This window comes from Manis pentadactyla, chromosome 17 (genome assembly GCF_030020395.1).
Source record: "Manis pentadactyla isolate mManPen7 chromosome 17, mManPen7.hap1, whole genome shotgun sequence".
In the NCBI taxonomy this organism is placed as follows: domain Eukaryota; kingdom Metazoa; phylum Chordata; class Mammalia; order Pholidota; family Manidae; genus Manis; species Manis pentadactyla.
This window is the reverse complement of record NC_080035.1, coordinates 53,008,839-53,024,079: the sequence shown is the minus strand read 5'-3', so window position 1 is coordinate 53,024,079 and position 15,241 is coordinate 53,008,839. Positions and strand designations below refer to the sequence as shown.

The 15,241-nt window shown below is 36.0% G+C and overlaps 1 protein-coding gene across 1 annotated transcript in view; it reads left to right on the top strand.

Annotated features, from left to right (window-relative positions):
* UGGT2 (UDP-glucose glycoprotein glucosyltransferase 2) overlaps positions 1-15,241 on the top strand; it is a 171,758-nt gene that overhangs the window by 70,460 nt on the left and 86,057 nt on the right. The window contains exons 16-19 of the mRNA XM_036893788.2: positions 4,424-4,555; positions 12,808-12,972; positions 13,317-13,440; positions 13,535-13,633. Coding sequence (XP_036749683.2) covers positions 4,424-4,555; positions 12,808-12,972; positions 13,317-13,440; positions 13,535-13,633 — 520 coding nt within the window. The remainder of the gene's footprint in view (positions 1-4,423; positions 4,556-12,807; positions 12,973-13,316; positions 13,441-13,534; positions 13,634-15,241) is intronic.

Below are 15,241 nucleotides of genomic sequence, written 5' to 3'. Positions count from 1 at the left end.
AAATGTTGAAAAAATTGAAGGAGACACAAATAAATGGAAAAATATTCTGTGTTCATCAATTAGAGAAATAATATTGTTAAGTTGTCCATACTACCCAAAGCAATCTACACATTCAATGCAAATTCTACTGAATTCCAGGGTCGTTTTTCAGAAATAGAAAAAAATTCTAAAATTCATATGGAACCACACAATATGCCAAAGAGATAACAAAGAAGAAGCATCATATTCTGGATTTCAATCTATATTTCAAAGCTGTAGTAATCAAAACACTATGGTACTGGTATAAAAACATACACATAGATCAGTGGGACAGAATCAAGAACCCAGAAATAAACCCATGTGTATATAATCAATCACTTTTCACCAAAGGAACCAAGAATGTACAATGGGAAAAGGATAGTTTCTTCTATAAATTGTGTTGAGACAACATCCACATGCAAAATGATGAAACTGCACTCCTGTCTTTTACTCTGCACAAAAATCACCTCAAAATGGATTTAAGAATTGAGCAGAAGACTTGAAACCATAAAAGAAGAAATCATTTTCTAAAAGAAAACATAGGGGGCAAGCTCCTTGACAGTGATCTTGGCAATGATGTTTTTGATTTGGCAATACGTTTAAAGACAGCAAAGCAAAAATAAACAGTGGATCTCTATCAAATTTAAGCACTTCTGCCCAGCAAAGGAAATCAGCAAAATGAAGTGGCAACCTACGAATGGGAGGAAATATTTGCAAACAGTGTACATACCCAATAAGGAATTAATATTCAAAATATACAAGGAATTCATACAACTCAAGAGCAAAAAAAGCAAATAACTCAAATGGGCAAAGAACCTGGATACATATTTTTCCAAAAAAGACATGCAGATGGCTAACATGTATGTGAAAAAATACTCAATATGATTAGTTATCAGGGAAATGCAAATCAAAACCACAATGAGATATCACCTCAGTTCTGTTAGGGTGTCTGTTATCAAATGAGAGATAATAAATGCTGGCATGGATTTGGAATAAAAAAGAACCCTTATATGTTCTTGGTGTGAATGTAATGGGTATAGCCACTGTGGAAAGCAATCTGAAGGTTCCCCAAGAAATTAAAAATAAGTCTACAGTATGAACCAGGAATCCTACTCTTGGCTGTATGTCCAAAGGAAACAAAATCAGTATCTCAAAGAAGTATCTGTCCTCCCATCTTCTCTATAACATTATTCACAATAGTCAAGGTAAGGAAACAACCTAAGTGTCCATCTATGAGTGAATAGATAAAAAAGATGTGATGTATATAAACATCAGACTATTATTCAGTCAAAAAAAAAAAAAAGGAAATCTTGCTGTTTGGGACAAGTGGATGAACCTGGAGGTCATTATGCTAAGTGAAATATAACATGTGGAGTCTAAAGCTGAACTCCTAGAAAAAGAGTAGAAAAGTGGTTGCCAGGGACTGAGGGCTGGAAAGTGAAGAGATTTTAAGTAAAGGGTATGAAATTTGAGTTATATGACGAATATGTTCTGGCGATCTAAAGTACAGCATGACTAAAGTTGATAATACTGTACTGTATAAATGAAATTTGCTAAGAATGTGGAACTTCAGTGTTCTCACCAAAAAAGAAAAAGAAAGAAAAACACAAGGTGTGTTATGGATGTGTTAAAAAATAACTCAAAGGTCAGAATCTCTTCACAGTGTATGTGTATATATAGTTTATCAAACCATCATATTGTACACTTTAAATATATTGCTGTTTTATTTGTCGATTATAATAAAACTGAAAAAACACAATAGAAAAATAAATAAAATTTGTGTGAAAGAGTAAAGGCCCAAAATTGCTGAGAAACTCTTGGGGACTTACCAACACCAGGTAATAAGATGTATGCAGTTATATTAAGACCGTGTATGTTTGGCACAGGGGAAAGATATATAGACCAAGGGAAGATACAGGGCCTCCTAGCCTGAAGAGGCCTTGCAGTAAGTGAGAGTGGACTTTCAACAAGTGGTGGTTGGATGATGGATTGTACCAATACAAACAGGTAAGGTCTCACACCTTATGTAAAAATCATTTCAGTTAGCTTAAAAGCATAGTGGGGAAAAGCACTTAAACTTTTAGGAGAAATTAGGCCAAAGGAGGTAAGGGTTTCCTGGATAAGATTTTAAAAGCCATGAGTCTGAAGGAAAATACTGACAAATTTAGCTATATTATAAATGAAAAGCCAATGTATATCAAAGGATATCGTAAGGAAGTGAGGGGAAGTAAGTGCCAAGGAAAGGAAGTATTTAGAATACATATAATCAGTAAATCAATAGATTCACATCCCATGATACAAATATTTCCCACACATCAAAAAGAAAAATACAAACAACTCGAGAGAAGAAATACATAAAAGATTTTTTAAAAATACAAGAGGATACATTAATGGCAAATAAAAATTTAATGAAGTTATTGAGGTAAATAAATATTTATTACAATTAGTGGTAAACAAGATAATTATCTCAGAAATCAGAAAATGCAAATAAATACTACTCTCAGATATGCTTTACACCCTGTACTTTGGCAATAATTAAGAAAGCTGGCAATATCATATGTTAATGAGAATGCGGAGCACTGGGAATGCCTTTACACTGTTACACTGCCTGTAGGAATATGAACTGGCACAACCACATTGAAAAACAATCTGGTAGCAAAATTTGAAGTTAAATTTGCATATTCTCTAGATACACCCACCACCACCACGAACAAGAGAAACTCTTCTATCTGTGCTGTAGGGGAGACTTCTCAGCAGAACAGCAGAATCATCCACAGTAGTAACAGTGGAAATGACCCATATATATATTATATATATATATATATATCAGTAGTAAAACGGATGGGTAAAATTTTGGTCTGTTTGCATAATGGAGTATGATATGCAAGGGCATGTCTGTGTTAGAAGCATAATGAAGTTACAGAAGGCTAACATACTACCATAGACTTTTTAAAGCTCAAGCAAATGAAACTAAATATTGTAGTACATGGGAATACATTCAGATAAAACTCCAGAACTTTAAAGGTAAGGGAGTGATAAACACAGGAGGATGCTTGCTCTGGGGAGATGGGTTCGAGGGAAGCTGTGCTTCACTGGTGCTGGTGATGCCTGTTTGCCATGTTGCAGGGTCTGTTCATGTGAACCATTCATTTTATTATCTGTGCCTCACAACATAGTATGTTATATACATTCATTTTTGCTTACCAAGTTCCATAACAGTTTTTAAAATTAAATGGATCAGGAGATTTAATCAGTATTCATGTAAGTTCATTCAAGACATTGTGACTACCTTATATACTGTAGGAATATCTAATATCTTTAAGTGACTGATTAGTAAAATGACCAATCTCAGTGACTTTTCATGTATAATTTTTGCTGTATTCAGAAATCTCATTTTGCTAATCCCTGTTAATGTTTTATGGAAGGCTGACCTTTTTTTTTTTTTTGAGTTGCTAAAATTCACACTGTGTTCTGTTTTAATATGAGGAGAGAACTTGCCCATAAATTGAGAAGCTAATAAAACTAAACTGTAATCTAATCACAGACCTGCACCACTTCTTAAAGGAATAGGTTGCAAAGTTTACACTGATGAAAGGAAAACAAAAGATGAATGCTAATTGCTTACCCTGGGGAATAATGTGGAGAATCTGTCACCATGATGTGAGGATCATCTCTGGCAATAAGGATTGACGTGAATAGAACCAAAAGTAGTATTCTTAAAATTGATGTATGAAAATGCCATCTAATGGTGTTTGTACTTACAAGTCCCTTCTTGGAAGGTTGTTTCCCCAGGAAGTCTTCCTGCGAGCTCAGTGTTCATATTGGTGCTTCACCTGACTCATCTGCTCAGAGATGCCTTCTCTTCTGATGAGGGCTGTTCCCCATGCCCAGAAAGTGCCTGGGTCATACAAAGTAGAGGGTCTGTAAAGAAGGGAGACGTGAGACAAAAAGTAATGGAGTAACACCTTACGTTGTGCATGTGTGTTTAACACATTTCACACTGGGAGAACAAAGGTACAGAGAAACTCAGGCAAAGTATTTACTGAAGAAAAATCAGAAATGAAAATACAGCTTTCTGAAATCAGTCACTTTAAACATCCTACATACCTTTTTAAATAAAGGCAATCATTATTAACAATCACAGTACCGAGTTGGAACAAAATAGACAGTAACATCTAAGTTTGTTATGGTGGTTTTGGAAGCTATAGAATATTCCACAAAAGCATATTTATTTGAAGATACACTGTATGGTTAAAATGCTTTGTGTGGGGGGCATGTGTATATATATAGTATGCTTAGAACTTAAAAAAAAATAAAACTTGTTTTTTGTGAATATTATCTGCATGCTAAAGGAAAGAAAACTAATTGCTATAAGAAATTAACTTTAATATCACTGTTTCCGCAGATGTACCAAAAAGTAAAGAATCAGAATATTCTCACTGTGGACAATGTGAAGAGAGTTCTCCAAAATGAATTTCCTCATGCTGATATCAGGAATATTTTGGGAATTCATTCTCTATATGATTATGAAAGAAAGGTAAGTTAGAATGCAAAATTTCAAAAATATAAACCAAGAAATTCATTATAGTCTCATGAATAAATGATCTCAATATAGTTAACTCATGATTTTGATGCCGACCCTCAGAAAGAAGAATCTTAGACTTTGGATGGCATGAGTTGAACACAGTATTTAAGTTGCCACTATCAACTTTTTTTAAAAGTATGAAAAAAGATAATTCTCAGGACTTACGGGATAGAAAGTCTGAATATAGACTTTTAAAGGATGTATTCTGTGCTTTCTTAGGAAGAAATGAAAAGCTGGCTTTTTAGATAAATGCTAGAACAAGAACCAAAGTTAGGAAAATGTAACATCATTCAGGTTGAATTTCTAATGCTCATACAGATCTCAAATTTCCTAAATGGAAATTTCTCGGTATTTTATAAGAGTTTTTTGAAAGCAGATCTGACCTGTCACTCTCATTTGTAATATCCCTCCACAGCAAAGTTCAGAATCACTTGCATTGAAAAGGTCCTCCGGATTTGGCCCTTATGAAATTTTAATTTAGTCTCGTTTCTCATTCTTTCCCTTGCTCTTTCTGTTCCGGTAACATTGACATTATTTCAGGTCCTTGAATGAGTCACCTCCTTCTCATCGGAGGGACTTCACAGACTTGCTCTCAATGCTTATGGATGCCCCCTCCTTTTTCTTATAGCTTGTGCTTATTATCATTAGCTTTTGACTGTAATGGTACCTTGTGGAAAAAGTAACATTTGGGAAAACTGGGAAGCTTTTTCTAGCCTTCTAAATGAGATTAAGTTGTTCATGCTAATTTACATGCTAAAATAGTACCACTTACTCCTGCATAATACTAATTGTAATTAATTGCTCAGTACCTACCTTCTCACTAGACTTTCCTCCATGCAAGCAGAAATCATATATCTTGTTGGATCTTGTAGGTCCAATACCTAGTGAGTGGCACATAGTGTGTAATCAATAAATATCTATTGAATGAATGAATGAGGAGGCAAGGCCACCTGAGAGCCAGCGTGCATGTGGTAGGAATGCAACGTCAGAAGGGCAATGAAGTTTTAGAAATTGCTGCTCTAGGGACTAGGAAAGGACATAGAGTAAAAAAACATATAGAAGAATTGCTATAATGATGAAATTTCTGCTGAAATTGCTTACCACAAATCTGCAGGGTTATCAGTCTCTTCAGTTTTAAAGAAAGCCCAAAATACACAAGTGCAGGAGTGAAGGAAGGTAACTGAAAGCACTCAATTAAGATTGCATTTCTATAGGTTGGGCATGGCATTAGTGTAAGAGATCCAAAGCTTAGCCCATAAGTAAGGCCTGTGGGGTCCAGAAAAGGACCTAGAAGAGGAAACAAAGACAGGGACCCAAAATTCCAGTGGTGTCTCTGATTGAGAAGCGACTGTGGCAGGAATTATGGATTTTTTTTTTAGTTATGTAAGAAGGTTATTTCTAAAATGAGAAAGGGTTTTATTAGTCTTTTTTCCATTACTATATGTTCATATAATTAAAAAGCAAAGCTACAAAGCTAGTAAGATGAGCTTTATTTTAGGGCCAAGTTACATAGAGGCATCTTATTTAATAAGGTCATTCATAGCACTAGGACATTTAGGAAGAAAATCATTTTACAAGTACTCTTCAGGTATCCTGAATTATGGAGAAAAGGAGCAAAAATTCCTGTGATGATTATATAGGCTCATGGAATATAAAAATTTTATATATTTGGGATCCTGTTTGCAGTGGTTGAAAGCAGAAGGTTGCACCGTTTGGGTTTTAATATCAGCCAAAACTGAGTGTTAATTATAGGAGTCCGAGAAGTAATTCCATAATTACATGTTACACATTCTTTTTCTTTCTTCTGTTTTTTCCAGTAGCTTTCTGCTAAGTGATAGAGTACAATCTCTATTCAGACCTGACCTTCCTTAGGGACCAACACTTCTGCAAACACCATCTCTTAAGCATGACTGATAGGTGCAGTGTGGTGATACTAAGAATCGTTTCTCGTTTGAAAGTAAAAAACTTTTTTTGATTGATTTTCCCTTTTTATTAATCTGAAACTACTTATTTTGTTTTTCACTAAGTTGTAAATGCTCTATTTCTTAAGAAACCTCTTCTCATTCAAATTAACTATAGCATTTAAAGCCTTTTATAACATCGATATACCTGAGGATAATAAGTACATTTAAACAAAATATTGTTCCTAAGAACAGCTAGGCAAGAAATATTCAAGATATTTATTTAATTTCAATATATTGAAATATTGTTGATAATCTAACTTGTATGAGGAGAGAAGTGGATTAATTTATTCATATCTATTCTAGAAAAATGTAACAGTGACATATGTTGATGCAAATGCATTTAAATTAAGATAATATTATATAGCCAAAATGAACTACTTTATCATTTGCCATACAAGTATCTGAGTCAACACCATGTTATCCTTGTATAGTGGCATTCACAACCCAATATTACTGTTTCTTACTAACCACCTTTTTCATACATACTACACGTGGATGTCAGTTTCCTTTCCAACTGGACTGTAAGTACTTCAAGAAAAGGAACCTTATCTTACTCTTTTGTATTTCTCAAATTGCAACAGCACATCTTGAATTTTAGATATATTTGCTGAGTTTCTGTTAGCGTATTGAAGATGAGCTCTCTTCTACCCCACTAGTTTTTGGTCTCCCCCAGTCCGGGTGTATTACTTAAAATATTTAAAAACTGTTGTGGCTTCAAGAGCAGCCAGTCAGAAAGAATCAGCTAGAGCAGATCCTAGACCTGGAGTAGAGTCTCGGAGGCCCTCGTGCTGAGGGAGGTACGAACCCCAGTGTGGCTGAATCATTGACACTGAAGGTCTGGGAAAGAGCTCAAGTTGGTTTACATGGAGGAAACTGCCATCCCAAGACAACAGTTATTTACCAACTGGTACAGAAATATTTAAGTATATTAAGAATTGATAAAGCCTGTACAGTGCAACCCAGCTGAATACCAGATCTGTTTTTAATACATTTTAGTTAGGTGAATATTTAGCATGTGTGGTTTTTAAATATCATTCTTTGTAAGTCAAATATTCTCTGTCTTTCCCATTTTTTAACTTTTTTTAGCTTTAAGAATTACTCCCATTTTTTTACCCATTCATGTAGTTTTCTACCTATTATAAATGTATCCAAATATTCAAGAGACTGGTCAGCTAACCTAATCAGAATTTTCATTACAAATAAATATAACAATTAAACCAGCACCTTCCCTCCCCTACACAAGCACCAAGGGTGCGCATATTCGCTTGAGAGAAGTAAAATCAGAAATAAACCAAAAAGAGGAGGGTTTCATGAACACTATCCCCTTCCTCTTTTTGGTTTATTTCTGATTTTACTTCTCTCAAGCGAATATGCGTGAGAGAAAAATTATTTGCATTCTTTTATATTTTAAAATCTTAATTTGTATTTGCATTTTATTGATAGTTGGACTGCGTAATCATCTTTCTTCCAGGTTTTAAAGGTTTGCTTTACTGTCTCCCAGCTTCTACTGGGCTACCAAGATAAATGATCATTCTGATTTTAATTCCTTTGTTTCTGCTTGATTTATTTATTTATTTATTTATCTTGTTTGAAAGTTTTTAGGATCCTTTTATTCCTGGTGTTTGGAAACTTCAAACTTCATGATAATATGTCTTTGTCTTAATTCTCTTTCATTAAATGTTTTGGGTATATTTGGTGAATTCCTTCTAATGGAGATTCACCACCAATTCTGGAAATTTCTTTGTTACTGCTCTGTTTTCCCCTCTTTTTCTCTGTTATTTCTGAATCTTCTGAGTTAAGTCTCTATATATGGTTTTTCTTCTTTTCTCTTTATTATGCAGTTTTTTTTTTTTAATTTTCTGGTGAACATTCTTGTGTCCTTTTCCTTTTTTGTAGCATAAAGTTTTTCTTTCATGGACGTACTATCTTGTTTGATCTAAGAGTGTTAATATTTTGATGTGTTGCTCTGCTCCCTGTGTTATCTCTGTCTTCCATAGCTTTCTCCCCAAACGAATGTTTGAAATATATGTCAGATGTCTTATGTTGCCCGTTTGTCTTTCACATGTAAGTGTGAAACCCTAAAAAGATGATACAAATAAATCGGTTTTTTTGGCTGGTGGGCCTCACTCAGGGAGCTGAGCTGATCTTTTTCAATTAAAGGACCAAAAAAAGAAAAAATCTTTTCTGATATTGACAGTCTATTGCAGCATGCGAGTTCTTCAAATGAGAATTCTTGATTTTCCTCTCGGTAGGAGTACATGTGGCAATTGAGAGGGTATAGGGTGGGAACTGGGGGTAGGATACATCCAGAAACAGCATGTGGTGACTGGCTGGGCGTGAAGAAATGTGACCTTTCTTTTAATCTCCCACCTGGTTTTTATCCCCCTTCTCAACCTTCCATCACATCACACCTGAAAATCAAGTTTAGAGCCTTTGTGATTCAGTGTCAACAGAGAATAAGGAAAAGCAGAACAGTTTGGCTTTTCAGGGTTCAGAGAGGGACCTGGATGTGTAACTGTTCTGTGTACAGACTCAAAAATTTTTTTTCTGCTGCCTTCCTTGTCCTTTCCAAGATCCAAGTGTCTCTGGGTCTTCAGCCATCAGGGATACTGCAAAGTGCTGGTGTCCTTTTCTGTCTGCACTGGTGTGAATTTGCTTTCTACCTAGATCATCTACTCGTTATCTTTTTTCTGTTTTTTCTTTATCCTTGTGGGCTTGTATCTTGTTGCGATCATTATCATCATAATTGTATTCATAATTATCATGTTAGTGAAATTTGTGAAGAGAGATGAGCATGTGTGATAAATCTACCATATTTAATCAGAAACTCAGTTTTATCAAATTATGCAAGAAAATAGAATTTTAATGGTGTTACCATTTTAGGATATCTGCTGTCATTTTTCTCCTGAAGTTACGAAAAGCATTATGGGTCTTGGTGAAGACTAGGGATGCCATGCCCTCTTCAGATAGCCTAAAGCCCATTGTTTTCGCGTGGTCTTCTGCTTGTGCCCTTTTACACCTCCCTTCCCCTGAGACTGCCTGTCTGAGCATCTCTTCAGTCTCTTCATTTCTCCACTTTGCCAAGTCTCTTTAAACAGGACTCTGTTACTTGATGGTCCTTTGGTTGTGCTTGGGCTTCTCCCCTCCCTGTTTCTCCCCAAAGCTATTCTGACATTCATGAGTCCCATGAGTTTCTTTTCCACTTGCTTTTTCATGCCTACAAAATTACTCAGACTCCTATATCACAAAGAAAATAAGTGAGTTCCGGCCTTTATTCCCTAAATCATAAGCCTGTAATTTTCTCTCTCCATCCAAACTTTATCTGTACTACTTTTAACAAATATTTATTGAGTACTTGCAATGTTCTATGCACAGAAAGTGAAAGAATAGAGCACAAGAAAGATCTCTTGAAAATTTAAAGTAAAATAAAACTAATACAACAGGGAGACAAAAAGAGACAAAGAAATGAAAATAAGAGTAGAAGAAGGTAGACTGTTAGAGACTCAATCCAGAAGATTCAGAAAGAACAGAGAGCAAAGGAAAGAGAGCATCGGAGAGAGAGCACAGAAATTCCCTGAACTGACAGGTGTTTATCTTCATTGGAAGGGCCCACCAGATACACAACACCCAGAATGAAAGAGGGGTGGGTGCCCAGCTGTGGTAAGGGATACTGCTCTGAATCAGTGACCTTTAAGCTGGGTTCTGAAGTGGGAGAAGAGTTGGACAGAAGAAAACAAGAAAGGGTAGGACACGAACATTGCAGAGAAGAGTGTTTAGCGGTCCTGAGTTGTGAAGGACCTAAGACGAATTGGTGCTGCTGTAGAGATAGCCAGTTTGTGTTGTGGAGGAAAGTTCATCAGATGAGGGGCCTGATTGCACAGGGTGAACTTGACAACAGTGACAACACCTGTAAAGTTTTAAGGAGGGAAGTGGCAGTGACTGCATTTTGTTTGAAAGAGTGTTCTGCATGGTTTGGAATAGGTTTCTAGGGGGTAAAAGTGAGTGTGGAGAGATGGGTCAGGAAACACCTAGGGGCGAGTTGGGCTAGCAGGCCTTGGAAGAAATAGAGACCGGAAAAAATGGGCATAATGAGTTATTCAGGAAGTAGAGCCTAGGACCTGTTGCTGGACTGGATGGGGTAGAGGGAGATGAGAAACTGTCAGGGTGACTCCCAGGGTTCATGTGAATAACTGCCCAGGAGGGTCACGATGCCACGGCCAAGGTGGGAGGCATGGGAATGAGATCCCCTCAGTTCTCACTTCCTGAGGAGATGGGATGTCCAGAGGAGACCAGAAATGAGCGACTGTCTATGTGTGTCCATAGCTCAGAGAGAGGTATGGGTGTAAAGTATAAAATTCAGGGTCATAGGCTTATTTGTAGCAAGTAAAGCTTTTGGAATGGGCTGTTGTCTAACTGGAAATCATAAGAGTAAATCAGGAGAGGGCCTGCATTTCCAGCAGGGACATCTTTCTTGAGGTCCATACCCATGTATACAGCTGCCTGTTGGATTGCCCGTAAGCATCTTAAATCAAAAGAATCTCAAACCCAGCCCATCACCTTCCTTGTTACCCCAAACCTTTTCCTCTGTGCCCATCCTAGAGGGGAGCAGCATAATTCTCCCAGGCCACCTATGCCAGAAGCCTGATAAGTCTTCCCGAACTACTTCCTTTCCCTCACGCCATTCTGAGCAATAGATCGTTGTGTTCTGTCATTCTGCTAGCTAAAGATTTCAGAAATTGCTTCATTTTCTCCTTGTCCATCACCACTGATTTCTGTTCTGCTTTCCTGTTCCTTTACCACACCTACCGTAGCCCCTGCCCTGGCATCCCCAGTGCCTGCTCCTACCTCTTCCTTTGCGTTGGTGCCACAGGTCCTACTTTTAAATAAGCAGCAATAACCATACTATTTGTCATGAGCCCTCTTTCTAGATGGAATTGGCCCTGCCTTCCTTCTTACCCCTGGATACTACATTCAGATTTGTTTTCATGTATCCATCTCTCACTCTTGTTAAACTATGTTTCCTTAGGATAGAGTTTGCATTGCATTTATATGCATTCATAAGACTGATACACAGTCCAGTCCAGTGGTTAAGATGTCAGACTCTTGGTTAGACAGATCTAAACACAAATTCTGTTTCCAAAATGTAACAAGCTGTATGGCATTGGAGTTGACTTAGTCTCTCTATATCTGTTTCATCATCTTTAAAATGAGTGTAATAATAGTACTTAGCTTCACAGAGTATTGTGAGAATGTTGGAGATAATAATTATTATTATAACACATAGTATTGAATAGCAAATGAATGAATTGTTTAGTGACTTTTATCATTCACAAGGTAAAATCCAAATGTCGAGAATCTTCGTGATCTGATCTCTACCTTTCCCTCTGACCCTGTGTGGAAGGAGTCTTCCTCCACATAAAACAGTCCCCACTGGAAACTCAGAAAATTACTTGCCGTGCTTGAATGTGCTGTGTTCTCTCTTTCCTCTCCGTTCCTTGCTATGCTGTCTTTTCATTTAGATGCTCTTTCTCCACTTTAAGTCCCTAGCAAATTTTTACTCATCATTAAGACTCTGAGTGCCACCCCTGAACAGAGGCCTTCTCTGATCCCTTCCTGTCTGTACCAAGCTTGGTCAGATGCTGCTTTCCTGGCCTCCCATAGAGCCTTGTGCGCACCTCCATTCTGATGGCATGTATAGATATACATGAATCCCTTGAGGGCAGACATTAGCTCTACTCACAGGGTCTAGCAGGTGCTAGTGACATGAATTCAATAAGTGTTTATTAAACAAATGAAAGCAGGGGTGATACAGATAAATTGTTTTTTAAAAAAAATAAATGTCATACTCTGAGGATCAGCAAACTCCAGCCCATGGGCCAAATTCAGCCCTTCCACTGCATGTTTTTATAAATACTGAGTTTTTTTGACATTCATTCATTCCTGAATTGTGCATCAGTGTTTTGCTTGACAATATCAGAGCTGAGTAAGTTGCAACAGGGACTGGGTGGCTCAAAACCTGAACTATGTACTGTGTTGCCCTTTATGGGGAGTTCCCTGATTCTTGCTCAATGTAGGTAAGTTCCTTTAAATGATGTTTGGAAAGGACAAATAAAATTAGCAAAATTAACTTTTTTTCCTATGGTTTATGAAAATGTGGCAGTTTCTCCCTGTCTCTTTCTTATGTATTTCTTTTGGAGGCGGCCATATTCTGTTTAACTCTGATATTTCTTAACCGAATAGGCAGGAGCAAACTTTTATGAAATGACTGGCCTGGGCCCTTTGCCTCAAGCTCTTTACAATGGTGAATCCTTTAACCCTGAAGAGCTGAATATTAATGAACTAGAAACAGCTGTTCTTCACAAAATGATGGATGCAACTGTATATTTACAAAAGGAAGTTTTAATGGTAGGTAGACATTTATGAGAAAATATATGATAAATGATATGATTTATATTAAAATTTTTGATAGCAAAAGTTAATTTTGTGAAAATTTCTGTCCTGATCATTTGGTAGTGGTTCTTAAAAGTAATAACTAATTGTTTAAATTTATCTGTGCATAATCATGTCAAAAAATTGCTTAATTGGAAAGAAAATTCAAGTTTTTATAGGAAACTTCAAGAATCCAAAATTGCATACTATTTATTGATTTATTTCAGATTAAGTAGTCTTTGCATGTAATCTCTGCACAACTTGAAAACATATGCATATAAGTTGCCTATGTTATCTAAATAACATTTTTGTTATTTTAGGGCACAATAAATGACCAGACAAATGCCATTGATTTCCTTATGGATAAGAACAATGTTGTACCTCATATAAATCCTTTGATTTTGCACACTAAACCACAGTACCTTAATTTAATATCTACATCAGGTAAAATAATCCTTCCATATACTTTCACAAATGCTTATTGAATTGTGAATGTTCTATTAATTTGTTATTTAACATTTAATATGAAAATTTTCAGTAACTGCTGATATTGAAGATTTCTCTACATTCTTTTTCTTGGATTCACAAGATAAGAGTGCTGTAATAACAAAGAACATGTATTATTTAACCCAAGAAGGTAATAAGCATATTTTATTTTCTTGAATTTATTCCTAAAATAGCAAAAACTTGTAATTTTAGTAAGGTAATAAATTTTATATGTTGCTATTTGATTAGATGCCTGGTTTTCAATTTGAGAGTTTGTAATTTGTTAGGATAAAATGACTGTGCTGAGAAAATGATGCCTAATATTCCAGCTAATCATATATGCAAAAGGCTCAATCTCGGGTTTTTGCCTTTTATCGAAGCAAGCTATTCTTTTCTTTCACCTTTTTAAGAAAGAAAAGAAACATTTCAAGACTTTGTCAAGATTATATAATCATCAAGAAAAGTAAAAGTCTTAGGTCAGAGAATGTTGATTAAATAATATCTGGAAGTTTTTTCTGGGGTTGGGAATCACAACCCAAGATGAGGACACCAAGACAGGAACCTATAAATAAGGAGTCAGCCTGAACAGGGGGGTTTGCAGTGGGGCCACAGATTGGTTAGAGGACAGTGAATTATTAAAGATTGGTTAGAGGATAGTGAACTGTTAAGATAGATGCAGCTAAGTAAAGTTTGGACCTGCTTTACTCTAGAGAGAAAAATGAGAACCAAGACATGAAAGATAAAAAAGAAGGCTCATTTTTATATCAGTACGTAAAGCATTAACTTTATAACAATGAGAGTGATCTAAAAACGGAATGATGTATACAATAAGTGGTAAATTTTTATTAATGAGAGAGATTTAAGCAGAAGCCACCCAACCAGTTTCTTAGAATGCTATGTAGTGAATCCAAGTTTGGACCAGATGCCCCAGAATTACTTTCTAACAGACCCATGAGTTTATGTTCATAAAGTGGTATGTCTACAATAAATCCAACAAATAATAACATCTAATACAGTTCCAAGTTATGGCAGGCTAAAGTCCTGAATGTGTCAAATGAAGGGAAAAGAACTCAAACAAATAGGAAATAAGAAATAAGAAACATGTTTATCAGGTTCTGTGTTGTATTTTGAAAAGTGCTTCCGGGCATCAGAATAAATTAGCCTATACTTACTGCCCTTTGGTTAAGTCCCTTGAAATTTAAAAAAACACTTTATTATCTGAGAAACACCTAATTTCCTCTTATTTGCATTGATGTAAATGTGTAAAGAAATACTAGAGTTGTGAGATTTACTAAGCACTTTCTAAATATTTCTCAGTTTCCTTGCTGTGATGGTGAAAGCACTGACATTAAGAAGGCATCCCAATTCTTTACCTTTCCTTGAAAAAAAATATGCTGCTGCCTTAACTTTTAAGTTGCTTCTGAAGATTGCAATGTGATCCTTCCATTTGTTACAGTTTTTGTTTAGTTAGATATTATGGAGCATGTTAATCACTGTAGCTTCCCAACTGTTCAGGGAATTTTTCCTGTAGCAAATTTCTTACCATCGTTTTAAGTGGGTCGTGTGTTCTAAGCATCAATTTTTCTATAGAATTTAATGGTAGCCAGATAAGCATTAACTCAGGTGTTACATGCTGAGGCTATATGAAATTAAACCCATTTAACTGTAACTTCAGAATTAAAAATTGTGGCTTTTATGGCTTCCACTTTTCAAATTTTTCTTAAAAGAATTGTACTGATGTTGATGGCACAAGATGATC